The sequence below is a fragment of the Lontra canadensis genome, unplaced genomic scaffold (assembly GCF_010015895.1).
Source record: "Lontra canadensis isolate GAN:19392208 unplaced genomic scaffold, GSC_riverotter_1.0 scaffold63, whole genome shotgun sequence".
NCBI lineage: Eukaryota > Metazoa > Chordata > Mammalia > Carnivora > Mustelidae > Lontra > Lontra canadensis.
Genome location: NW_022631057.1, coordinates 10223502 through 10251234, shown reverse-complemented (window position 1 = coordinate 10251234; position 27733 = coordinate 10223502). Strand labels below are relative to the sequence as shown.

Below are 27733 nucleotides of genomic sequence, written 5' to 3'. Positions count from 1 at the left end.
GCCCGCGAGGCGACCTGGGCGGTTCCTGGGAAATGCCTCTCTAGGCTTGGGTGTTGCTTTTCTCTGTGCTCTATATCCCCTGGGGCAAGCCAGGAGGGGGCTGTGCACTTTGGAACGTGAGTCAGTCCTACAGCTCCACCTGGAGGGAGCCGGGAGAAGGCTCCCGCGGCTCCGTTTCCCGTGTCGGCCTTAAGAGTTGTTCCTCCTTATGTGAGATGAGATGGGTTGATCTAGCGCTTTTCCCAAGGCCTGTTTCCCTGGAATTTAGGCACAACGGGCTGCATTGCGGTCTAGAGGGTATGGCGGTGAGAAGCCCCAGCTCTGGGGGCCTCCACATCTGGTCCTCGCAGCCACAAACAATCCGAATTCAAAAGCCAGGCGCTGTGGTTCGCAGTGTAATCAATTCCCTTGTCGTCTCCTTTGTGGGGCTTTACTGTAAGGTGGCGACAGGGCAAGGCTAGCGGGGAAGCCCTGAAGTCTGATGGCTGGGCCCGATCAAGATCAAGATCAAGATCGCTGACAGTGTGTGACCAAAGGGTAAGTTCCTCATCCTTGCTGTGTGTCGGCTTCGTTGTCACCAAGATGGAGATGACCCTGTCTTTCGTCGCGGAGCTGGAGAGTTGGTGGAGTAGCGTGTGTGTGGACTCAGCAGGGCCTCCGTGTGGGAGCACATCGTTTCCAGGGTAACACAGCTGGAAGGGGAGGAGCTGAAATCTGTTAGGTTTTGTCAGTGACTTGTGGCCTGGCAGAAATGGTATTTGACCGGAAAACTCATTTTACAGATGGAGAAACTGACAATCAGAGTTGAAGGGATTTCTCCAAGGGGACCCCACGTAGGCAAGTGGCAGAATCCTAAGTTGCTTAACTGAGGTCTTCTGTTGAGGATGATACTAAGGCTGAGCTAGAAAACGCATGGGATAATTATTGGTTTAAAAAAAAAAAAAAGCCCTCCCCCCTCCCCCAATCCCAATAGAGGGTTATGTTGTCCAGAGAGTAAACAGGGCATTGGTTGAATTCAAAGGTGGTATGGCTGGAAGAAACTCTTAGACTTGTCTCATCTCAGATGCAGAGATGCTTAGCTACTCTTGCACTTTCCTGTCTCTGAAGTCCGGATTCCTAAACTTTGGGGGATTGATCCCTATAACCAGTCATCTGATTATACAACTCATGAGATTTGTTTTATCCTTTATTTTTTAAAGATTTATTTATTTTAGAAAGAGAGAGGAGGAGGAGGGAGAGAGAGAATCTCAAGCAGACTCCCGGCTGAGCACAGAGCCTGATGCAGGGGTCTGTCTCATGACCCTGAGATCATGACCTGAGCAGAGAACATGACCTGAGCAGAAATCAAGAGTGGGATGCTGAACTGGCTGAGCCACAGAGGCGCCCCTATTTTTTCTAAGTGATTTTGCTTTCTTACATTTAAATCTTTGATCCATCTAAAATGTTATCCCAGTATATCCAAGAACTGATACAACTTTATAATATCTAGATGGCTACCAAGTTTTTCTTTTACCATTACAAAAAATCTGTTGTTCCCCCATTTAATTTAAAATGCCACATTTATAATATACCATGTGTATGTAAATATGTATAGTTTCTGTTTTGCTCCATTGATCTTTGTGTGTATGGACCAGTGTCACTGTTACAAGTACTGTATAATATTTCCTTATTTGGCAGGACTAGAAGTTGATAGAACTTTCTTAGCTGTTCTTATTTATTTTTCTTACAAACTTTAAAATTATCTTATCTAATTAAAAGACTCCTTTTGGTATTTTTACTGTGATTACATTGAACTTGAGAACGACTTAGAATCAGTTTTTTTAAACTAACTACCTGATGTCTATTTGTTCAAATTTTCCTTTGAGTCTTTGGGAATTTTTCAGTTTTCTTTAGTTTTCAGCTTCCTCTTGCAAGCTTATCTAGTTTAATCATAGATATTGCCTCTTCTTCTTAGTTATCTTGTCCTCAATTGCATGCTCTCGCTGGTTTTTAGAAGAAAAAGTGACAAATTCAATTATGTAAAAATCACATAAAGTTTTGGGTGACTAAAACACCACAGTAAGCAAAGTCAAAAGATCAGGGAGAAGTATGTTTGTACCACATCAAAGACAAATGGGTAATTTTACTAGTATATAAAGAGCTTTTTTAAAAACGCTTTTCTGGTTCTCTATTGCTGTGAAAGAAATAATTCAAAACTTGGTAGCTTAAAACAATAACTTTGTTATAATTTATGATTTTGTGAGTCAAGAATTTGGGCAGTGCTTAGATGGGCATTTTTTTTTTTTTTTTTTTTTTTTTTCTCCAGAAGGCCTATTTAAGGGTTTGGGGCGTGTGTATGGAAAGCTGGCCTCACTGGGGTCCATCTCCATGTCTGTGCAGCCCTAGGGCCTCACACCTCATCTCTCTTGCAGAGTAGGATGGTTTCTTTTTTTGTTTTTGTTTTTAAAGATTTTATTTATTTATTTGACAGACATCACAAGCAGGCAGAGAGGCAGGCAGAGAGAGAGGAGGAAGCAGGCTCCCCTCTGAGCAGAGAGCCCAATGTAGGGCTCGATCCCAGGACCCCAGGATAATGACCTGAGCTGACGGCAGAGGCTTCAACCCACTGAGCCACCCAGGTGCCCTGGTTTCTTTTTTCGTTTTAAGAGAGAGCATGAGCACATGCCTGTTGCAGGAGGGCCAGAGGGAAAGGGAGAGAAAATCTTAAGCAGGCTTCACACCCAGTATGGAGCCTCAATTTCATGACCTTGAGATCATGACGTGAGTAGAAATAAAGAGTTGAATGATTAACCCACTGAGCCACCCAGGCGCCCCCGTAGAATACTTTCTTAAATGGTGGCCCAGGCCTCCAAAACCCAAGGCTGAAGCCAACAGTATCTTTTAAAGGCCAGGCTTGGAACTAGTATACAGTTCATACCTCAAGCCAGATTCAAGGGCTGGAAAAATAGAACCCATCCCTGTTAAATATGAAAGCATTTGCAGTGACAAACTGACACAAAGATCCAAAACAAAAATTGGCAATAGAGGTGAACATTCAGTTTATAGAAAAGGAAATACAGTGGCACCTGGGTGGCTCAGTCGTTAAGCCTCTGCCTTTGGCTCAGGTCATGATCCCAAGGTCCTGTGCTCCCTGCTCATCGGGGAGTCTGCTTCTCCCTCTGCCCCTCCCCGCTGCTCATGTTCTCTCTCACTCTTAAATAAAATCTTAGAAAATCATAAGAGAAAATAAAATTTACAGTGTATTGTACATATATTCATTGAAAAAAAACTTGAGTATAGGCTGGCTAGGCCAGGAGTGGACAGAGTTGTGGCAGGCCTGGCCCGGGTATAGTGGTGGAGGCCTTGTTTTAGCAGGGCAGCCCCCAGGTGGGCCTGTGGGTTGTGACAAGGGCCAGGATGCCCAGTATATTTTCCCCAGTGGCCTGGAGGGGTACCACAGGCCCGTGGCTATTGGCAGCTTCAGCCACATATGAGTTCACTGACCTCTGGGAACTTCTGGGGAGAAAAGACACAGAGGACTCAGGGATCAAGGCTCCCTAGGCAGTGCCATCTCTGCCCTTTGCGCTTTTGCCTCAGCCCACCCTCTTGCCTGCCAGCCCTCTGCGCTCAACTTGACCACCCCATAGGCACACGAGGCAACCTACTGCTCTGCACGGTCCTGGGGCTTCCAGGGGCTGCTGATGGCCTCAGAGGCCTCCCGAGGGAACTCAGAGGGCGGCAGCCTTGAGCCTCCATCAGTTGCCTTCTGTTGGGTCCCATGAAGACTGGGGCAGGGATTGGTAAATAAATGCCTTGTGGATCTTGCTGTCAATTCTTAAAAAAAAAAAAAAAGTCCATATATAAGTGTATCTGTGTAGTTCAAACCGGTGTTGTTCAAGGTTCAAATGTACCATCATTTCCATAAATTCATTAGGTAGTGGAAGGTACTAAGAAACCAGTTTTCCTTTTAAATTACAACTAATCAGGGGCGCCTGGGTGGCTCAGTGGGTTAAATCCTCTGCTTTCAGCTCAGGTCATGGTCTCAGTGTCCTGGGATTGACCCTCCGCATCAGGCTCTCTGCTCAGCGGGGAGCCACTTCCTCCTTTCTCCCTGCTTGCCTCTCTACTTGTAATCTCTATCAAATAAATAAAATCTTTTAAAAAAATTACAACTGATCATAAAGTTCTTGCAAAATTTGAGATTTTCATGGTACTCCCAAGGTGTCTGCAAACTAGGCTAAGAATCACTGGTCCATCTCACAGCTTGCTGCATGGCTGTGATGGATACAACCCCAAAGAATGGGGTTGCAAAGACAGGGGCAGTCAAGCAAAGATCAGCAGCCCCTGACATGGGTACGTGGGTCAAGAGCTTGTTCATTCATTCAGCAAAAGTTTATTGAAAGCCTTTTGTTATGGGCTGAAGCTTGCTCCCTGAAATGTGTATATTGAAGCTCTAACCCCCTAGCACGTCAGAATGTGACTGTAGTTGGAGACTGGCCCTTAAAGAGGTAATTAAGGTTAAATGAAGTCATATGGGTGGGCCCTAATCCAAGATGACTGGTGTCCGTATAGACACATTAAAACACAGACACGTGCATGTAGAGGAAAGACTACGTGGAGACATAGTGAGAAGGTGGCACCTGCAAACCAGAGAGAAGCCTCAGAAAAAAAAAATTTTTCAAACACCTTGATCTTGGACTTCTAGTCTCCAGAACTGTGAGGAAATAAATTTCTGTTGTTGAAACCATCCAGTCTGTGGTATTTTGTTATGATACTAGGTACTGAGAATATAAAGGTTAGTAAGAATCTCTGTCCCAAGTCTGCTGAGGAGGATGGACAGGTAAACAATTTTAAAACAGTGGAGGTAAACAGTGTATGCCTGGTGGCACCAAACCCCAGTTTGGGGAGAGGGAGAACAAGGTGTTGGGACAGTAGCCTAGAGGCTGTAGGATGTGTAGAGTTAGCCAAAAGAAGAGACTTTTAGGGAGAAAGACAGCACTAGCAAAGGCAAAAGGCTGGAGAAAGATCAGGGTTCCCGGGAAGTGGACAGCTTGTAGTTTTGCTGGAGTGGAGAGCATCACGGGTGAGGCAGGAGGTACCAGCCATGCTGAGGGACTGTAATTGTGGAGGGAGAGGGAAGGATTGTAAGACTTTTCAAGCAGTGACTCAGATTTTCAGTTAAAATAATCTTTGTTAAGGTTACACTAAAGCCAGGAATGGTTGACAGCAAACAGCCAGAATAAGACGGAGCAGAGTCTGAGAAAGTACCAATGGGATAGTCAGAGGTCCGTGAAAACAAACATTGCCTGCTGTGTTGGCCTTCTTAGCAGCTCACACCATCTCCTTTGCTGAGCAAGCCACGCAGAACTCCGGCTCTAACACCTCAAGGAAGCCTTCCCTTACCAGTTTCAGACTGACTTGTCATTCCCTCTGTAGCATCGTCTACTTACACTTGCACCTACTTCATTCCTGATGCCTTTTGACGTACTTTTGCACTTCCTCGGCCAGTATTTCTTGGGCAGGGGTTCGCATTCTCCTGCTCTCCCTGGCGGCAGTGGTGCTAAGTGATGGTTAGAAGTTAGCCTCTATTTTGAGCCTCTTCAAGGGATGAGAGTCCAAAATACTCTGCGGGAGTTCTGCTTATGTATTAAATTCAAATTTCCTCAGTTTTTCTAAGCTCGGCCACCCTCCTTGAGATCCTGTCCCAAAGAAGGGACCTCCTTCACCATATGCACCTGTCAAGTAGAAGAATTCCTTCCATTCTGCTTCACCCTTCCCTTGAAATTTCTCCTTTGTTTCAAGTCTTCTTGATCCAGCCAATTGCCTATTTCACTTATTTATTCAACAGACAAGAGGCTGTTTGAATATCTTTTCTTCTCTTTTTTCAGAGTCTGACTGGCTCTGCTTACCTTTACTCTTAACTCTACAGACTGTTGTCTTACTCCTGAGGACAAACCAGTCACGGAGTCAAGGACCAGAAAACCCAGGAAGAGACAATGCCAAGTTTGACTTCATGACTTCTTACTCATCACCATAGATTCAGCCTCTGTAACACCTAAATACAACCTAAGTACTTTCTCCTTAGGCTCCCAGGAAATCTGGTGACTCCTTAATTAACTTTTGCTGATTCTTTGCTCATTTTATTGTACAAATGTTAAGAAAATGGTCAGGATCAAGTGTTTTCTTTATGCTCACGCCCTTAACGTCATTTTGCAAGTTCAAATAAGTTGATGCACAGTTTGGAGAATAAGATATTAATGGGTTGTGGGAACTTGCAAAGATTTATCAAGCAGCTTCCTAAAATCAGATTTAAGAAATAAAGAGCTCTTGAAAAGTCAGTGAATCAAACCAAATTGCACATAGGAATATACCTTCCTATCATGAAACCTGACCACACTGACACTATGGTGGGGATACAAAGCAGCGGTCTTCCAGGGCCGCAGAGCATGTTGTATCACAATGGATATGTGAATTAAGAGGTGTGTAATAAATACTCAGTAAATGTTAAGTTTTAAATATTAGCAACTGGAGACCTCCCATTTCCTATTGCTAAACTAACAGATCAAAAGCAATCCGTTTTAAAGAATTGCAGAAATATTCCAGCAAAACGAGGCCACAGTTCTAAAAAAGTTAACACTGTACTTTGATAAACATAGATCAAAATTTTTTTTTTGTTTTTAAAGATTTCATTTGACAGAGAGAGCGAGCACAAGCAAGGGCAGCAGCTGAGGGAGAGGGAGAAGTAGCCTCCCCATTGAGCAGGGAGCCCAATGTGGGGCTCGATCCCAGGACCCTGGGATCATGACCTGAGCCAAAGGCAGACGCTTAGTGACTGAGCCACCCATGTGCCCCTCAAACTTTATCTCTGAAATTTTATTATCAATCTTAGCTCTGTGGTGGTTTCAAAGATTGGAAAGGTGAAAATAAACTCTGTTCTGAGAGGACCTGTCAGAATTTGAAGTTAAGGTCAGAACTTCAGGGATCATTTTATCTTAAGACAAATATATGCGTCACAAACTATCTTGAGGCTTTTGGCTGGGGCCAGACTGCGACATTTGGCCTTTTCTCTCTCTCTCTCTTTTTTTTTTTTTTTTTAATATTATTTATTTTTCAGAGAGCAAGAGAGAAACCGGAGAGGGAGAAGCAGGCTTCCTGTTGAACAAGGAGCCAGATGTGGGACTTGATCCCAGGAATCTGGGATCATGACCTGAGCTGAAGGCAGATGCTTAACCAACTGAGCCACCCAGGCACCCCCATTTGGGCCTCTTCTGTTAAAACTGAAAACCATCATTTAAAACCCAATATACTGAGGCACCTGGTGTTCAGTCTCCCTGCTCAGTGGCAAGTCAACCCAGGGTTCAATCTCCCTGCTCAGTGGCGAGCCTGCTTCTCCCTCTTCCTCTGCCTGCTGCTCTGCCTACTTGTACTCTCTCTGTGTCAAATAAAAAAAACAAAAAACAAAAAACAAAAAACCTTAAAAAAATACATTTTCTTGAAAAAGATTATTTTAGAGAGGCTATGCATGAAGGGGCTTAGGGTCAGAGGGAAAGAATCTCAAAGACTCCCTGCTAATGGGGGAGCCAGCCACCCAGGAACCCCAGTCTGTTTGCTTTTGTTAAAAGTTGTACTTGTTCAGACTATTAGAAAAAAATCTGTGTTCTTTGGTAGTTAAAAAATTTGTATTTCCTTAAAAAATTGGCACACTATTTAACACTTGGGACTTTTCTGAAATTTTTAAAAATAGAACTTCATGCTTCAAAGCTCTTAATTGAATCCATCTAAGATCACTTCTAAATCCTCTCTCCTTTAAAAAAAAAAAATTAATGGCATTGGGGTCCTCGGGTGGCTCAATCATTAAATGTCCAATTCTTTATTTTGTTACAGGTCTTGATCTCAGGGTCGTGAGATGAAACCCTGCATCAGGGTCTGCTTGGGATTCTCTCTCCCTCTGCCCAACTCCCTGCTGGCGTGCACACGCCCTTGTTCTCTCTAAAATCTTTTTTTTTTTTTTTAAGATTTTACTTGACAGAGAGACACAGCAAGGGAGGGAACACAAGCAGGGGCGTGGCAGAGGGAGAACAGGCTTCCTGGGGAGCAGCCCAACGTGGGGCTCGATCCCAGGACCCTGGGATCATGACCTGACCCGAAGGCAGACGCTTAACGACTGAGCCACCCAGGTGTCCCATAAATCTTTTAAAAAAATCAATGGCATTACCTGAGCTACAAGGATACTGATTCTGTATTAGTGCTGGGTAAAAAAAATCCTCCCTATTAATAATATTCTTTTCTGAAGTATATGCAGCTAAAATAGCACATAAGTTTGGCAATACGTCCTTGTGAGAAGTTTCTAAAGCCACACAGTTATCTGTGAAATTCGAGCATTTACGCAAGAGACCAACAACATTCTGACTGGACCCCCACCCCATCGAGGCAGATCCTAGGCTGAAGGGATGTATGACCATTTAACTCACGACATCCAGACTTTCCTACACCAGTTTTATTTAAAACACAAATAAGTATTTCTCTTTCTTGTAATGGCAAATGGTTCAAATAATGCTGAACATGAATCATTGACTAATACAAGGACTTTAAATATGAAACAAAATTATTTTAAAAAAAGCAAAAGGATAAAGGTTATATACAAAAGGGACCTGGAATCTTTAAGTGGATTCCAAAAATGAAATGAGTAGAAAATCTGTGGTGAAACCAGAACATTCCACCCCTGCTTTGGAGAAGGGCTATTATACAACATTCAGTCAGCTGAAGATGGATTGGTGGAGAGGTGTCTATACATAAATTTCAAGTCATTTTTGCTTGTGCAGAATCATCCAGATCTTCCCAAGACTGAACGGGCAGTCCTGTGGCTTTCTTCCGTTTCCATGTTCCCAACAAGGCTACGTGAGGTGCAACTCTTGATGAGCCGCTTACAACAGCAGTTCCTTAGGAGCCAACGCGACAGGTGGACCAGATTTCCCTATGAGAAACAGAACTGGCCACCTACAGCAAAATTGCAAATTGGACAAGTCCTTCTTTCCTCTTCCTTCTGATTATGTACAATATGTCTCCTTTCAAGACTCTTATCCCCATCATACTTGTTCCTTCACAAGTCTAAACCTTGAGGTGGTATGAAGGAGACTGACATCAAGAAAAGAAAATTCAATTCAGAAATGAAGAAAACTGGAAGGTATACAATACACCCCCAGAGCATCTCAATCAGCCCCGTGACAGTACAATTCAGTGCACTGCTACAGTCCAGAGACAAATACTGGCAGCTTGGAGGAGTTCATGTTTTTTTTCCCTCGGGTGGTTAACGGGCACCAAATAAATACTGGGCAAGAGGAGTTTGCTGGGAGAGTTAGAATAAAAAATTAACCAATTTTAATCCCTGTGATAATTCAATGCCAGTAGGAGGCAAGTACTGAAGAAGAAAAGGGATAACTCTCATGCTAAAAAAAAAGAATTCCTCTAATCATTATGTCACCATCTCTTATTAAGGATCCAGGGAATCCCAGAAATAGAAAATTAGTTTCAGAGGACCCCTGAGGCACTTTAAAGCCTTAAAAAAATTACAGTAATAATAAATTAGCTATTGCTCTTCAGAGGCTTACAGAGCAGCAGAAGCATGGAAATCGGGTCGAAAAAGTTATGTCCAGATTATGAGCTTCCAGAGTTGCTCAGCCTTCTCTAAAGCTTTGTTGAATCTCCAAATACTTTTAAAACGACACACAATTTAACGCAGACGGAGTGGAACTTTTGTTTAGTGACTGAGTGAAATTTGGTCCTTACTGGCAGCAGCTGGTCTTCATCCTTTTCGAGCTCAGGTTACATTAATAAGTACAGTAAGACAAGACATAAAAGAAATACTATAGCAAAAGGTGGGGGGGGGAGCCCAAACTGACAGACACCTCAAGGAGTCACTAAGTTCTCTTGCACCCTGCGACTTGGATCTCCCTCTCAGTTTTTTTGTGGAGAGCTGTAAGAACATTTTTCTCACAGATGCTAAACCATGGTATCGAATGGACAAAATGGTTATTGAGGGACTTTAAAAATCTGACCCCAAGGAATCCAGGACACATACAGGTAATTCAGAGGTATACTTCTGATTTGGGGCAAATGCTAGACTAAAGAAATGATCATCTTGGGTAAATGTTAGAATAGATGAAATTAAGTCCAGTTTTTTTTTTTTTTTTTTAAATGTTCTACCGCCTTCAGCTATCAATCATCTCTGACAGCTCAAGCAGAAGGTCGTCTTCATCTTTCCCAGGATCCAAGTCGATCTCAGCTTCTAATTTCCCTCCTGAAATCTCCCATATTAGTTTCTCAAAATCATCCTCCACAGAAAGCGGGGGCTTTCCTGTCGAGGTGGAACTGAGTCGGCGAGTTTTCGTGGCCATCTGAGAAGAAGAAGGGCCAGATACTTCTGGTGGGGAGGAATCTGAAGAGGACTGGGTTGGAGGCAACACAAGACTGCAAGGGAAAAAACCCAAAAGATTATTAGAAACCTGCCCTTTGTTGATGGTTTGACTGAATGGTCCTGCGTGGTCTCAGGAACAGTTAGCAAGAGAGTCATCTCTGATAATAAAATACAGATACTGATGTGAGATAAGGCATTTTCAACCTTTTAAAGAACCATTCAAACATATTTAAAACACTGTAAAAATAATGCAGTCAGTATATAAACAGCGGCACTGAAGGAGAACAGCAACCCTGCGTGCATGTTTTCTTGTAATTAATTGGAAGTTTAGCAGATTTATTTAAGTTGGCTATTAAGTTGGTGTGAGTGGCTAAGCTGGACATGTTTGAAGATTTATTTAAGCACTGTCATTCTCTAGAGCGCATCAATAGTGGCCTAAAGTTTGGTTAAGAAGAACTGCAAGGTATTACCTGTCTCTAGGTTTTTCCATCTCAGGCACAGTGACTGATTTGTCCTCCGAAAGGAGTGGGACAACTGCCTAAAAAGTAAAAGGAAGGTAATTCAGTGGCAGTCAGGCTTTTTTTATTTGAGCATACCCTTTTACTTTGCCACTTTCTTAGAATCACGGTTGTCATTCCGTAAACTCGGAAATCCAAGAATAAGTCATCTAAAGGTTGAGTATAGAAATAAGCCAAGTATCTTGCTCCCCATAAGAATTAGTTAAAAAAAAAATTCCATTCTGCCACTCCACAAATGTCTGTGAATGTAAAATACAGTAGCAACCTCAATAACGAAGATGCTTGGAAATGGCAGAAGTAGCAAACGGGCAGAGAGCGCTAGCAGAGCGACTGCTCCCCGCTTTCCTACCACACTGTGCGAAACGCCACCTAGCCAGAGCTACTACTTACCACAGCTGCTTTTTTGGTGGGGCTTTCCTGCAGGGCGCTGCCGGAGCTGAGGGGCTTCACAGCTGCAATGACAGCAGGGTGCACCTCCACTGCCTTGCGTTTGGGGGCCAGTTTGGGGGATGAGACAACTTTAACCACAGATGGCTTCACATTGACTTTGGGTTTAGCTGCAAGGGAGAGAAAATATCTGATTAATAGCTAGAATAAGTTCTCTTTTACACGGAGAATAACTTCAGAATATCTAAATTCCATACACACCCCCACACTGAAAATAATCCATAAACAACGTGTACTACAATGTGGCCATAAAGTGTATACTCAAATAATTCTTTTCACTGGCTCTTGACTTTGCTACTGTTCTTCCGTTCCCTGGTGTTTTTCTTCTTCAAAACCAGAGGAAAGATGCATCTCAGAGAGTTTTTATCCCCCCACTGAGGTATAATTGACATATAACATGGTATTAGTTTTGGGTATATAACATAATGATTTAATATTTGTATATATCCTGACTACATGATTGCCACAGTGTCTAGTTAATCCATTACCATACACTTACAATTTTTTTGTGTGAGCACGTTTAAGATCTACTCTCCTAGCAATTTTTGAATATGCAATACAGTATTGTTAACTATAGTCACCATGCTATGTTACGTCCCCATGACTGACTTAAAAATATGGTATGCTTCATGAATTTGTGTATCATTCTTGCAGAGGGGCCATCCTAACCTTCTCTGGGACATTCCAATTTTGGTATATGTGCTGCCAAAGTGAGCTTTAAACAAAGCTTTTATTTATTTAAAAAAAAAAAAAAGATTTTATTTTTAGAGAGTGGGAGAGCAGGGGAAGAGGGGGGAGGGGGAAGGCACAGACTCCCCACTAAGCACAGAGCCCGATGCAGGACTCAATCCCCAGACCTTGGGATCATGACATGAGCCCAAGGCTTAACTGACTAAGCCACCCAGGTGCCCTTAGACAAAGCTTTTTAAACAGCAATTTTAAATTCTGAGAAAGAAGATTTGTCCTTTTAAGTACAATTATCAGAAATACTACTTTTCACCTATGTGACAAGTATACAACACAAATGGAATTTAACTTATTGCTAGGGAGTTACTAGAAACTTGGTAATTTTCAAATCCTAAAGCAAGACACACTAGAAAACAACTTACCTTTACTCCGTTTTTCCAAGCTCTGTGCTGCACACTTCACATTCAATATCGAGTCCCCACTGCCTGAGGTTTCCACCTCTGCCTTTGGGGACGACTTTGTGGAAGGCCGCTTTGCCAGGTGCCGTGTAAGGCCCGGCACAGGAGTGAGCACCGGCTTCTCTCCTATCTGAGTATTGCAAGAGTCTACGTCTCCCCGGAGAGGTGTCAGAACTGATTTCTCCTTCTGTGAGGGTCCCCTCTCCAGCTGTTTCTGCATGTGCTTCTCTCTCATGGTCTCACATCTCTTGACTTGAATTTTAGTAATGCCAACTCCTGTGGTCTCTTCTGAAACCTGAGCATAAATTTAAATGAAAGATTTAAAATTCGGTACCTCTAACAATCTGTATGATAATTATTATTTGTAAATTACCAGGCTTTATAGCTCAATTAAAACAACAACCAAAAAAAAACTTGGGGTCCCTGGCTGACTCGGTAGAGCAAGTGACTCTTGATCTCGAGGCTGTGAGTTCGAGCGCCACGCTGGGTGTAGAGGTTACTTAAAAAATAAAATCTTAAAAACAAAACAAAACAAAACAATTGTTTAAAAGAAAAATAAATATGTCAATTTTATCTCAATTAAGAAAATCTTGTTTATAATTTACTGGGCTGACATCCATGTCAAGCAAAGTTTAACATGATCTAAAACACAAGAGCTTTTGCTCTTTGATATTAAATAGAAAATACCTAGCTGAAGATGAAAGTTAAAGATGTATGAAACAATGAAAACCCCGATTTTGTAGGCATAGACAATCATGACCCTAAGTCAGATAAAAATGCCTCCTGAATAATCAGACACTTGCACCAAGATTTATATACAATGATGTTCATATTACTTTAATTGTGTAAAGCAAAATCTAAATGTCCAGAAGCAGACTATACTGACATAATAGAACATTATGTGGTCAGTAAAAATGAACATCCCAAAGAATTATGAATACAGCAAAGACAAAGCAGGCTGCTTAAGTGTTACACTATGGAGGTTATCAATTACTTTCTAAACATGAGTTAGATAATGAATAAGTTCACATACATATGTACATAAATGAAAGACTTGAGAAAAACACATAAAAAAAAAGTTAATGGTGGTTTTATCTGGGTTGCAGAATTATAGGGTTTTAATTCTTTTAAAAGATAGAAGTCCCCAACTTTTGTACAGTGAGTGCCATTATGCTTAGTTAAAAACAACAACAACTTTAAGGGGCAGAGAACAAATAAAAACACAAGTACAAAAAATTCTCATAGAAAAGTGTAAGCATAGGGTGCCTGGGTGGCTCAATCGTTGGGCATCTGCCTTTGGCCCAGGTCATGATCCTATGGTCCTGGGATCAAGCCCACACTGGGCTCCCTGCTCAGCAGGGAGCCTGTTTCTCCGTCTCCCTCTCCCTCTGCCTGCTGTTCCCCCTACTTGTGCGTGCTCTTTGTCCAATAAATAAAATCTTAAAAAAAAAGATGAAATTTATATTAAAAAAGTATAAGCATTACCTAATTTATTATTAAAGCATTAAAAAGAAATTTATTAGCTAAAACTAAAAGGCACATTTTATCATTCATCTGGCCTTTGCCCGCCATGAACAAAACCATGAAATCATCTTAAATAAACTCACCTCTTTAGCTTCTGTTCTATTAAGCCCGCTCTGGGAAGCAACTTCACTCCCTTCTTGTAGTTTCTTCTCTTCTTTTATACCTATATTCACATTAAACCCACCATTAATTATTTCATTTAAGCTGCAACTTCAGGAACAGATGAAAGCAAAACTTTTCTTAATGAAAATAAAGGTAAGATAGGACAAATAAAATTGTAGATGAAGCCCATTCGTCCTCATAAAGTTTCAAAACACACCTTAAAATATCAAAGGTCTATATAATAGCGCTGCTGCAAAGAAAGAGCTTAATTGCATTTGACGCAGTGGTCTTCAAAGTTATCTGAGTAAAGTTCTCACACAACTCCTACGAAAATCCTGAGCAACACTGTCCTTTGAAATATGATCTGGGGAAATGGTACTACAGACCAACTGTGGTGTTACCTGTTTTTTTTGTGATTCGGAGAAGCCGCCTTGCCCCTGGGGTGGCCTCAGGCTGAGGCTGGGAGCTGGTGCTGCTCTCAGAGCTCTGCTGTACCCGCAGTGCCTTCTCCTGTTTAATTTCCTCCAGCGTCTTGATGTGCACCTCCCACATAGACTTCGCTCTACTTGTGGGCTCCTCTGATTGTCCTTTGCTGGTAACTACAGGTGGCAAAACCACTGTTTTTTTAATTTCACTATCTGTCTTTAGCTTGATGCAAGTTACATCCTTTTTGCTTTTTTGTCTCTCTGCTTCCTGCTGCCGATGTTTCTTTTCAGCCAGGACCTCAGAGAAGGTTTTGATTCTGATGGTGGAGGGGCTTCTTGTTCCTAAAGTAGCATCATCAACTTTTGAAGGTCCTTCGGTCTTCAGTTTAGGTTGCAATTCTCCACGTTTCTGACTAGCTTTTTCAAGAAGAATTTCTTCTAATGTCTTCACATGGATTTCACCAACTTTAGTGCCTCGCTCTGTTTTCATGGGGAGGGAGAAACAAGTCACTGTATTTAGAGCTCACCGCTTAACAACTTATGCTCTATTCTTAGATCAGGGCAGAGTCCTAATAGAGCGCTATCTTGTAGACAGGTAATTAAAATGATTAAAGCATATTAGTTTCAATTTCAGTTTTAAAATACTGCACGTTTCAGGTAGTGGACCTCAAAGAAAACTCTTAGGTGGCAAAAATTTGTTGGGATTCTAGTCAAAAGCTTATCCCTGAAGAATCTCAAAGCCATTTATTAGTTGGAGACGACTGTCATTGTAAATCTTAACAAAATGGCAATAAATTAATTCTTCCATTCATTATAAACATGTGCTGGACACTGTGCTAGAAATGTAATGATAAGACGCAGTCTCTGACCACATGTAGTTTACAATAAGATAATAGTAACTTTGTGGTTTTTTTTTTTTTTTAAAGTAAGCTCTAAGCCCAATGGGGCTTGAACTCATGATCCTGACATTAAGACCTACACTGCATGCCCTACGGCCTGAGCCAGCCAGGAACCCCAATAATGACAACTTTCATACAGGAAGTAGAATACTATAAAGGAGCAAGAACCCCAGCCTTTGTCTAAGAATTGGTTGAGGCAATCTTTTCAGAGGAAGTAATGTTTAAGTGGCATTTGAAGGATGAATAGAAGTAAAACAGGTAACAAGACAGAAGAAAAATGGGGAAGGCCCAGAGACTGGCATGCTACTGAAGAGCTATTTTTAATGATATGTTAGTCATTCTACATCTGTTTGAAGAACAACTTTCACACTTGACAGATATGCTCATCTTTACTGAGGGCTAAAAGAAATAATGAAGTGATGTGGGAAAAACCAGAAAAATATGGAGATTGTACATACGCATTTGTTAACTAAAGGACAGCTTTTTTTTTTTTTTTAAGATTTTATTTTTTTTATTTTTGAAAGAGAGAGAGGGAGAGAGCACTGAGGAGGGGGAAGGGGCAGAGGGAGAGGGAGAAGCAAACCCCCTACTTAGCAGGGAGCCTGCCCCAGGGCTTGATCCCAGGACCATGAGATCGTGACCTGAGCTGAAAGGCAGACTTAACCGACTGAGCCACCCAGGCGCCCCTGATTAACAGCTTTTAATGAAAGATCCAAAACAAAAAATATCCTTTACCAACCTTAAACACATCATGTTTGGTTTCACCTTCTGATCTTTTGAACATGCTGTGCCTTCTACAGAGAATGTGCCCTATTGGTCTCATTCTCTTGCTGTCTAGTTTTAACTAAGTTCGATTTAGAACCCGACACCCACCGATCTAGTTTATTCCTCTGATCACAGCACTGCTCCCACAGAAGTGCAATGTCCTGCATTTCCAGCCATACTAGATACTTCATGAAAACTGACTAAATTATCGGAAATATTTCAGTAGATAACGGTACACAGGAAGCACTCAAACAGATATGGAATTACTTCCTTAGGCTTTAAAAAAATTTTTTTTCCACTTAAAGATGGTGGATTGATCTCAAAATTACCACTCCAAGGAATTGTGTGAATGGTTGAAGATCTTATTTCCCCACTCTACCAAAATTTTATCAAAACAATAGAGAAGACATTAAAAATAGAATAAATCCACAATAGCAGTGGAAAATAAGCTGCCACTGACAGAGCATAAATCTTGAGGAATTTCTGAGAGAACACAGCAGCTATATGAATGTACAGAAAAAGAGAAAAAGAACAAATGAAACTGTAGGATTGAGATCTGTTCTTCCCAGCAGCCAAAGAAAACTGCCTAACTAGTAAGAAAAGCAACCGTGGGTAGAAATATAAGGATGCCATATAGCACAGGTGGACCAGTCATGACCACCTCCTGGGAACTGCTCCCCGAAAAGAGGAGAATCTGCTGGGAAGGGGAGCGAGTTAGGAGGTTGGGGCTGAAGGGAGAAGATGAACAAATGCCAAGCAGAAAAACAATAGGGAAGAAGAGGAAAAAGGAAAGCAAGGGAAGGAAAGAATCTTTCTTACTGTGGCAATGGTACGGGCCCCCAGACTTCTAGCATGCAACCCACACAAGCTGCCTTTTATTTATTTTTATTTTTTTTAAAGATTTTATTTATTTGACAGATATAGCACAAGTAGGCAGAGAGGCAGGCAGAGGGAGAGGTAGAAGCAGACTCCCCACTGAGTAGAGAGCCTGATGCGGGCCTCGATCCCAGAATTCTGGGATCATGACCTGAGCCGAAGGCAGACACTTAACCGAATAAGCCACCCAGGTGCCCCCGCAAGCTGCCTTTTAGCATGCCCTCCCCAATGCAGGCAGTCCTCACTTGTGCCTCCCAGTCAGGAGAGAGGACCACTTGGGAGTAAGACCTTTAGAACCGCCACAGGAAACCCAAGTGCTATGAAACAACAACATTAAAAGTGGATCAAAACAAACAAGTGATGAAGATGACAAAATAATACACACACTTTTTTTTTCTTTCTTTAAATGATTCCAAGTAGAAACTCTAGGGGAGCCCAAAATCAGGCTATAAAACCGGGAGAAAACAGAGATAAGAAAGAAAAAGGTCTTTGGAAGATAAACGCACAGGTGCACTCGGGGTACCTGGGTGGCTCGGCTGTTAAGCGTCTGCCTTTGGCTCAGGTCATGATCCCAGGATTCTGGGATCAATACCGGCATCAAGCTCCCTGCTCAGTAGGGAGCCTGCTCCTCCCTCTCTCACTCTCCCTACTGTGTTTCCTCTTGCTGTCAAATAAATAAGTCTTCAAACACAAACAAACAAGACACAGATGCACAAATAAACCCTACCAAAGGAACTGAAAAGCATCAAAAAGACAAGGCTGGTAAAAAATCAGCCATCTAGAAGAGGCCTGGCAGACTACAGCAAATGGGCCACAGCCTCTATTGTGTAAATATAGCTTGATTAGGACGCAGCCGCGCAGACACACGGATGGACAGACGTACTGCACAGGACTGCTTCTGCATGACGATGGCACAGTGTAGTAGCTGTAAGGAGACTGCAGCGCCAAAACCGAAAACATTTCCTATCTAACCTTCCACAGAAAAAGTATGTCAATTCCTGACCTAAATAATAAAGCCAAGCAAAGAACAGAGAAGGTGAGGCAAAAATCAAAACCAAACAAAGAGACAAACAAAAAGCCAAGGAGTGGAGAGCATGACGGCAAGGTTAAAAGAGACGTGAAGCCTATGTCCTGCCATTTCAGCTTCTGTCTGGTAAGAATGCACAGAGAAACCAAAGGAAGTGTGGGAAGACATACTCAGAAATGAGAGCAATGTTTTCTAGAACTAAGTCCTCAGATTTGAAGGGCCCACTGAACACTGGGCTGAATAAACCCAAAGTGCCACGTTTAGACCTACTGTACTAAAATTCCAACACAGTAGGGAGGGATACAGAGAAAATTCTAAAAGTTTCTGAAGAATAAACCCAGGTTCTTTACAAAAAGGTAGGAATGTCTGACATCAGACTCTCCTTTTATGATGCTGGTAAAAATCTTAATATACAAACCAGATAAGGACAAGATGAAAAAACAAAAACACAGGCTAACACCATTCATAAACACAGACATAAAAATTAAAAAGCAGTAAACTGAGGGGCGCCAGCCTGGCTCAATCAGAAGAGTGAGGTACAAAAGAACAGGATGGCTGGGGTACAGGTTCATTTTACTGTTCTTTAAATTGTATACATATAAACACTAAGTGGTTAGATCTTACAATTTAAAAGCGTTAAAAATCAGAGTACAGGAAGAGTGTAGAATATAGAGAAGAAAATTATTTTGGTGTATTTTTTGCAGTGTTTTCCCCAGGCATGTATTTTTATCTTTACAAAACTGGAATCATCTCATACACAAGGATGTTATTTCTGAGAATGAGTTTTTACAGTAAGAAAATAAGCTTCATCACCCCCACAAAATAAGATTCTTACCCTAAATCCAAAGGTCAAAAGCCGTATGTGTTCTTTTGTAAAACCTTTCTTCATTTGATACGAGGTGAGAAGTTTTTCAAGTCATTATTGTTCAGAATAGGACTTGTGACAATAATTATTTTTGTACATAAGCACCTTAGTTGAATTTTTGTTGGATGTTTAGGTGGTTTCTAGTTTCTAGCTACTAATGTTGTGGTGAAGTCATCATTTCACCATCTTTTTTTTTTTTTTTTTTAAGATTTTATTTATTTATTTGACAGAGAAAGATCACAAGTAGACAGAGAGTCAGGCAGAGAGAGAGAGGGAAGCAGGCTCCCCGCTGAGCAGAGAGCCCGATGCGGGACTCGATCCCAGGACCCTGAGATCACGACCTGAGCCGAAGGCAGAGGCTTAACCCACTGAGCCACCCAGGCGCCCCTCATTTCACCATCTTTTAAGAAGAGGACTCATGGGGCACCTCGGTGGCTCAGTCGAACATCTGCCTTCGGTGCAGGTCCTGATTTCCAGATCCTGGGACTGAGTCCCTGGGTAGACCTCCTGCTCGGCAGGGAGCCTGCTTCTCTCTCTCTCTCTCTCTCCCTCCGCACCCCTGCCCCTCACCACTACTCATTCTCTCTCTCGCTAATAAATAAGATCTTAAAAAAAGAATTCATACTAGTGAGTTGTCAATTACTTAAACCATAAGCCCCAACCTAACCACAAGTCCTAACCTAACAAGAAAATAAATCGGAGAAAAAGTAAAGATTGTTACAGGAAGGAAAAAAATATCAGAAGCTGGTCTTAGGGTTTACTTACCTGCTGCCTCCTCACTGTTGGGAGCAGCTGAGATGCCTAATCGCTCCTTCAGAGACTTGGAAACGTGAACTGTAAAAAAATATATTTAAAAAAACCAAAAGTTGAACAGAGACCTTTTTTTCAAAGTTCACAAATTAGCCTTATGTTTGTCTTCTAATGCAAATACTTAAAAAAAAAATCTCTTAAGGTCTTAAAATTCTTCTTTTCCACAGAACAAGACCTCTGTGAATCATGGATTCCCTAGAGCACTTGGGAAGGCTTAAAAAAATATAATCTTTTTTTAGATCTGAAAAGCAAAAACTATTGAATTCAGGGAAATAAATTTTTTTTTTTTAAGATTTTACTTACTTATTTGACAGAGACAGACACAGCAAGAGAGGGAACACAAGCAGGGGAAGTGGGAGGGGGAGAAGCAGGCTCCCCGCTGAGCAGAAAGCCTAATGCGGGGCTCAATCCCAGGACCCTGGGATCATGACCTGAGCAGAAGGAAGACGCTTAAGGACTGAGCCACCCAGGCACCCCGCAGGGAAACAATTTTTTTTATTACTATACAAACTTTTATACTCTTAATGGCATCAAAAGGCTCCTCCAATCTATTTAAAATGTAATTTTTAGTTATGAAAATTTTTAGTATAATCAATAGGCAAGGAGAAAAAGGTTATGACTGCAAAAAAAAGTAAGTTGTTTGCTCTGAGAATCCAAAGAAAGACCCTAGATGAAAATGTACTCATCAAAGCCTCTTGGGCTACAGGAACAGTGGAAAAAAGTTTCTCATCTTCAAGAGAAGTTAAAACTAAACACAATAAAAGGGAAAAACACCACCTATTCTTTTAGTAATTAACACCAATGTTTCACTGCCAAGTCATAAAAGGAAAACAAATTCCAACCTTGACTTTCTATAAATAGAACTTCAACCACATAATCATTCTAACTCCCAAATATCTCTCCATTTAGTCCACATCTCTCCATACCAACTTTTAAGAACACTATATCTATGCCACTAACTCCTCTTGTCTAGATTATTTTATAACAGGCTGCTAACTCATATCCTGGATAGCACTTTTGTCCTAACCTTTCTCCATATTTTAGGCAGGCCGATGGTTCTAAAAGGCAAATCTGAGCTTCTGATTTTGTTCACAACCTTCCCATGGTTTCCTACTAAGCCCAAACTCTCTACTATGGTTTAAAAGGCTCCAAATGATCTACGTCCTTCCACCTCTCCAGTCAACATGCTCTTTACCCCAATTCTATGTTTCAACCACACTCAGTCCCTTGAGTACAACCTGCTTTCTTAGCTCTGTGCCTTTGCATATATTTTCTCTGCCTCGGCATAGCCTCTGGTCCTTCAACATTACCTGCCTATTCCTAACTCACGTTTCTGGTTTAGATTTCAATATAATTTGCCCTGGGGACCCTTTCCTGACAGATGGTAAGAGGTGCCCTTCCTGTGTGCTCCCATAACACTGTGTACTTTTTCCATCATGGAATTTATCACAATATATATAAATATTCCTATCTGCCATTATACTGTAAGTTCCTGAGGACTGTGATGGTATTTATTCTATCCAGTGGCATCTCCCTAGAATCCAGCAGAGTAAATACTCAAATGTTTGTAGAATAATGCAGACACAAGATAATCTAATTTACCTGAACAAAAAAGAATGATGAACAATGCCTGTTAACATTACAAGGGACAAGTGTCATGATCACACACACACAGTGTATTAGAACAAAGGTACCTTTCTTTGGTGCTTTGTCAGTGTTCGTTTCTGTAGCTTCCACTTTCTTCCCTAACCTCTGCGCAAGGCTACGCTTTAACGGAGGATCGCTGTCACCCCCTACAAACGGAGAGAACTTAGTTCAAATCAATCTTCAACAAGGTCAAGAAATACAAGCAAAAGAGACAATGCAGAATAAGTCTGTCAGTTTTCTGCATTTATATGGTGTGTTCATTCCCTAGTGTGCTCAGAGAATTCAATGTTAGAGAATAAAAATGTCCTAGAAAGAAGAAATGACGAAAGGGACAAAGAGTAGAATGCACAAATCAACATCTATCACATAATGGACTAAAACTACAAATGGAGAATGATAAGCCCTAATCAAGGCCAAAATTCAGCATGAGTAATATTCAAGAAAAACTTCACATACAAAAAACATCTTAAATGGCCACTTGGCTCAATTCCAGACGTATCTGTGCTTAAATGCACCTGGGATGTTCCTGGTAGACAGCAAAGGAATCTTTGTATTTTTCCGTGACATGAAAAATGGGAAGACCAAATAGCCCCCATTCTTCAATTATAGATAAGACATCTAAGGTTATGAAAAACTCTATCTTACTCAAGTCACCAATTAGTGACAGATCCAAGACCTTACCAAGTTTCCTGACTCGTGGTTTATTATATTATACTGTTCAATATGAGTTGATTAAATGTCACAAGTTAAAAATTGTTTTTCGCATTGCTCAACTAAAGATAATCTTTGCGGTATCCCATTAAAAATTCGAAAGACCCTACACAGGGTACGATTTTCTATTTATAATTTAAATGTGAGACCAAAAAATAACAAAGTTTACATGTATGTGAAATTTAAAAAGCTGTTACTTTTTACCTAAAACTTCTTAGGCAGTGAAAATGGTATCAAAGATAACACAAAATATGTAATATTTCATATTTGTAACCATACTTTAAGGAAAATATGAAGAAATAGCTGAAATCAGACAAAATTTTCAAAATTCTTTTGAGACAGATACATTAGGGTATATACATAACAATTCAATAATATGATAAAACACTTCCCTAAACATAAAATAGCATCAATAAACTCAGGGACCAAATTATATTAACCGGACACTTTTTTCCCCTCTAAAAAACTCAAATTTCCATTTGTCCAAAGAGACAAAGAGGTATCTTCTTTACTATTTTTTCAACAGAGTACCTTCTAAAAAGCTGGTTATAATCTACTTAAATTCTAACACTCTAAATTTCTGTAAATCAGTAACAGGTATAATGCACATGTGAAACACAAAGAAATTTTCTAAGTTCTTTCAGCCAAGCATTCAGAGGGACCAGCAAATAAATTAATATCGACAGGACATTGTATAAAGGCAGTTAGGGGGAACATTATCATGTTAATGCATGAACAGAAGAAAACAAAGGATCTGCACAAAATTCATCTCACCTACTGAAAATTTTCGTTTTCCCAGTCTCTCGGTGAGGCTCAATCTTACCAAGGGTTCTTCTCCTGAAATGGCAAAAAACAGAGTTTCTCTAAATTAGCCAATTTTTCTGTATTCAGTAATAATAATGGGTACAAAATATGTTCTGATGTCATAAGCCCACCCAGAAAGTCTCTTAAAAGTCAGATCTCAGTATTAAGACTGTCATATGGGGTAAAAAAAGATTTAATCTATTAAATAGTAATTTAAATAGCCAAATGCACAGCCCAAAGGGAATCGGTAATACAGTCCTAATTATTAACAGTAGCCAAGTATATGAAAATAGGTGTGTTATAATCAATTGCTTACAAAACCCAAGCTATACTTTTGCTTGTGCACTTCAATATGCTAAAATGAAATCACACTACTCTCTCGCTAACTCTAATGTAGAACTTTGACAACCAGGAAAAAGTGAGCTCTCTTTCCTCTAGTTCTTTGTTGTTTGAACAGCATATTTAAGTATATCTGTATACTACAATTACTTGTGTCATATTTCTTACCAGGTTTAAAACTATTAAGGGAAAAGTCCTGCATTTTTCTAGAACTTATAAAGTTTACTATAGTTCTTTACCCATAATGGGCAGTCAATAAATTTGCTGAATGGATACAGATAAAGAGTAAATTTAAAATTAAATATACCTAAATGTGAGAGCTGCTTGAGCAAGAATTTCACCCTTTAAAGAGTCAAATGCACTGATTTTTCTTTTCATCCTTCTATCTGACCAACACAACTAAGGTCTTCCTGCAAACCCATCAAAGGCACACGACACTCAAGGACTTTGCTCGCTCAATTAAAAAGTGGCAGCCTGACAACTCTCAACCTAGACCTACCTATACCTCACCTTGTTTGCTGGAAAGAGTTACTGTCCTCACTACAGTCCGGACATTCTCTTTTTCAGGACCTGGAATGGGCTGAGGTTGGAGTAAAAGACTGGGAACTCCGGAAGAACCTTCTGAATAAAGCAAGTCAAAGAACAGCAAATAATTTATGGAAAATAAAGCTATTATAAGCCAAGAAATTTTGCTTCTGTGATCAGTTAAGTTCAATACCGACCACTGGATGACTACAAGCCAGTTTTTCTGCTCCTATTTGCCTACAGTGAGTTGGCGTAGGGTCGGGGAGAGGAGATAATCCCTATCTCTTATCTACTTTGGGCACAAGGTAAAAATAAAATACAAAATTTTCAGTGACTTAGGTCCTCAATCTACTTTTATTTACCGAAAAGACTAACATTCTAAGGTTAACCTGAGCACACCGCCACCAAGCCAATTTAACCTTTTGAAATCTATATTCAATCACCTGCAAAACACAACTCCAAGGTTCCTACAGAACAAACTTTGGCAAGCAAATACTTAAAACCAACCATGTGATCCTTTATAATTGCTACATTTCACACTATAGCTGTAATTTTTAGGGTTGGAAATATAGACTGACCAGGCTAAGTCAACCTTAGTAAATTCTAGCAGCTCCTAGGAAGAATTCATCTATTACAAAATAAAGGTTTTCCTCTCAATATGATTTTTATATGTAGCTCTTTGGAGTTGTATTTCTGAAGATAAAGCAGTTCCTTCAAGTACTAAAAAAGCAGCCCTGATTTAAATATCTGTGTTTTACTTCAAACAAGCCACAGAAGTCAAAATCTATGTGATCATTTTGGCTGCTGCCAGTGTCCTTGTTATCAGAAGTCTCCTTGTTACTCTTCTCCAGCAAAATTCAACTGTCTATGTCATAACTGATGACTTACCACCTTGCTTCTTGGATTTTTCCTTCATTTTCTTTGACTTAATCTCCTCAAGAGTTTTTATTCCAAAATTCAAACATTCCCCTGAGAAATCCAAACAGAAATCACATGAGGAACTAACATCTCATGCCCTTTGCATTTTATTTGTGCACAAGCAAATGTTTTCTGAATGAGTAAGAGAAAGCGAGTGTCAATATGGGTGTGTATATTGTGGAGTCAGGGACAGAGAGGTGGTAGTGATCATGATCTAAAAATTTTTTTTTTTTTAAAGATTTTATTTATTTATTTGACAGAGAGAAAGAGCACACAAGCAGGAGAACAGCAGAGGGAGGAGAAGCAGGCCCTCCATCGAGCAGCGAGCCCCATGCGGGGCTCGATCCCAGAACTCTGGGATCATGACCTGAGCTGAAGGCAGCAGCTTAACCGACTGAGCCAGGCAGCTGCCCCCGTGATCTAAATTTCAAATGTACTTAAAGTAGTTTGGGCACATTCAACAGTGCTTTTAGATTTATGAGCAGGAAGCAGATCAATGCAGCCTCTTCTTACCTTGCTTCAAACTGACTCCAGGTTTCCGGGCAGAGGCTGTCCGTAATCCATTATGAGCTTCAGGAGGCGGTTGCAGGATGGGTGTTTTGGTTTCATCACCTTCCTCGGAAAACTGATCTATGTATCGACATGTGAGGCAAATTTACAATTAAGTCTCCAGTTTTAATCTTGATTCCAATTCACTGAGTGACCCTGATCAGTTATTTGCCTTCAAGAAAGAGCTAACACTTACCATCATCATCTTCGTCATCATCAGCAGCATTGATTACAACTGGTGGATGGGTGGGGCTAGGAACATTTTCTGAACTTTCTACTTTCATAACACTTCGCAGCTGAGGGGAGGGATTAGACTGGACAGACAATTTGTTCTGTTGAACTGTGAGCTGGCTGGCCTTCACTTCCTCTTCAGGTGACTCGGGCACAGTAGGCAACACAGCTGAATATACAACATCAGTCATAAATTAAAAATAGAAGATAAAGTCCCAATTCATCAAAAATCTCCAAACACATATGCTAAGTTTGATGCTTTTCCCTCGACCACTTAGGTCTTTTTACCTGACTTCTCCATTCTCACAATTAGGTTCTCAACTCCCAGGGAGGGAAAAAAGGGCTTTTAGCTAGTAACTCTTCACTGTACACAACGTTCAAAGTATGTGTTCAAAAGACAGAATAATCTGGACCCCAGGTGCATAAAACTTTACAAATTCTAGACATTTAATTTTAATATTGAAATTCGAAGCTTTCTGCTCAGCAAAAAAGGAGCTGTTAAAAGACATGGTAGGTAACACTTCTAAACTAAACCAGAAAAAATCCAGCCCACTTTTTTCTCTTAAATAGACGGGACAACATGTAGCCATCAAATTTTAATCACGTAAGATGTGGCTTTTAAATGGCTGATCATTCCAGTAGGAAATGTTAAAGGAGATATGGCAAATAAAAATTAGTGTTTGGGGAATATAAATTTTATTTTAGATTATAGCCTAGAGTTGGGCTGGCAAACTTTTCCTGTGAAGAGCTAGATAGTAAGTATTTTAGGCTTTGTAGACCTCTGTGTCTCAACTCTGTGGAGAAGGAGCACAAAATCTGGCCATAGAAAATATGTGAATGAACAGGCCTGGCTTCCTTCTAATAAACCTTCATTTTATAAAATGGGCGAAGGACCAGATGTGCCAAACCCTGGCCTGGAGAATCTGGTTTCTTTTGGAAAACTCACTGGGTCTTATAAGAAAATGGGAAATGAAGGTATAGTAACCCAAACTGTCATGCCAAGAAACATTTGGGAGGCAGCATGACTTTTGGTAATGAAGTTTTAATCCTAACTGTGATACTTAATTTGTTTATGACTATGACTATATACAAGTCATTTAACCTCAATTAAAAGTTCAGTTCCTTCATCTGTAAAGTGGAAATAAAACCGCTCTCTCCCAAGACTAAAAGGCAATGTTGTAAAATACTCTGTCCAATGTACACAGCAGGTGTTCATTAAATAGTAACTATTCCTTTAAAAATTAAAAACACATCTTACTTTTGCTTGGAGGTAGGAAAAGGCCATCAACATAACGTCCTCTGTTGTGATGGAAAGCGCAGTTTAGTTTCTGACATCCCATTGGCTGATTTTCCCAGTAACAAGGAATCTCACTACGTTTTTTCTATAGGAAGAAAAATACATTGTTTTCAAATAAAAAATGAGGTGTCTGGTTTCTGAATAAAGTTCATTCAGGCTTCAAAACTCTGAGGCATGTGAACAGATTGTGAACAGGGAGAAGAGGGGCTGCTGAAAGGGGCCCTCCATGCTCGAGGGAGAGATGAAGGGAGTAGGAAAGTAGCTCATCTCCTGTTGGTGGAACCCCTAGGTACCTACGTTTAATTTAGAGAAGCGGGACAATGTATTAGTTAAGATTATGGAACCAAAGATAACACTATGCTACATACTGGTCATGTGATGTTTGACAAATAATTTAATGCCTCTCAGCCTTAGTTTCCGCAGCCATAAAAATGGCAGGAAACAGGAGCTATCTACTTGGCTTCTTATGAAGATAAAATGAAATAATGTATATGAAACACTTAGCACATAGAAAGGACTCAATACACTGGAGTTTATTTAAAACTGAGAGCTCACAGCTTTGAGGAAAATTTTCACTTTCGTGACTTCTCAAAGTAAGGCACGAATAACACACTAAGGATGGTACTTTTCCTTCCTAAGTTACCTCACTCTTATGAAGGGGAATGAGGAAAAAGACACCTTCATACCTAGAATAAACTGCTGGATCATAGGGCATATGTCCAGCCAAAATATATACATTAGTTCTCAGATATACAATAGATGTGTACAAAGGGGGGCCCCTGGGTGGCTCAGTGGGTTAAGCCTCTGCCTTCGGCTCAGGTCATGATCCCAGGGTCCTGAGGTCGAGCCCCACATCAGGCTCTCTGCTCAGTGGGGAGTCTGCTGCCCCCTCTCTCTGCCTGCCTCTCTGCCTACT

General features: G+C 40.8%; 1 protein-coding gene and 1 non-coding gene across 16 annotated transcripts in view; both read right to left on the bottom strand.

The window, feature by feature from the left end:
* Nucleotides 1-10153: 10153 nt before the first annotated feature.
* The window catches only part of ZC3H11A (zinc finger CCCH-type containing 11A), a 40032-nt gene continuing 22452 nt past the window's right edge, over nt 10154-27733 (bottom strand). For 14 of the 15 annotated variants that reach the window (XM_032878342.1, XM_032878343.1, XM_032878333.1 and 11 more), the window contains 14 exons: nt 26779-26902; nt 25486-25689; nt 25254-25370; nt 24711-24791; nt 23808-23918; nt 22929-22991; nt 21491-21589; nt 19752-19820; nt 14531-15034; nt 14111-14190; nt 12468-12798; nt 11302-11468; nt 10864-10931; nt 10154-10446 (listed from right to left, as the gene is read on the bottom strand). In XM_032878342.1, coding sequence (XP_032734233.1) covers nt 10188-10446; nt 10864-10931; nt 11302-11468; nt 12468-12798; nt 14111-14190; nt 14531-15034; nt 19752-19820; nt 21491-21589; nt 22929-22991; nt 23808-23918; nt 24711-24791; nt 25254-25370; nt 25486-25689; nt 26779-26902 — 2277 coding nt within the window. In that variant the 3' untranslated portion in view covers nt 10154-10187. The remainder of the gene's footprint in view (nt 10447-10863; nt 10932-11301; nt 11469-12467; nt 12799-14110; nt 14191-14530; nt 15035-19751; nt 19821-21490; nt 21590-22928; nt 22992-23807; nt 23919-24710; nt 24792-25253; nt 25371-25485; nt 25690-26778; nt 26903-27733) is intronic. The other variant, XM_032878347.1, reaches the window with a different exon arrangement.
* Nucleotides 11970-12074, bottom strand: LOC116879882. Its single transcript, XR_004385117.1, has one exon. It is a non-coding gene; the product is annotated as a U6 spliceosomal RNA (small nuclear RNA).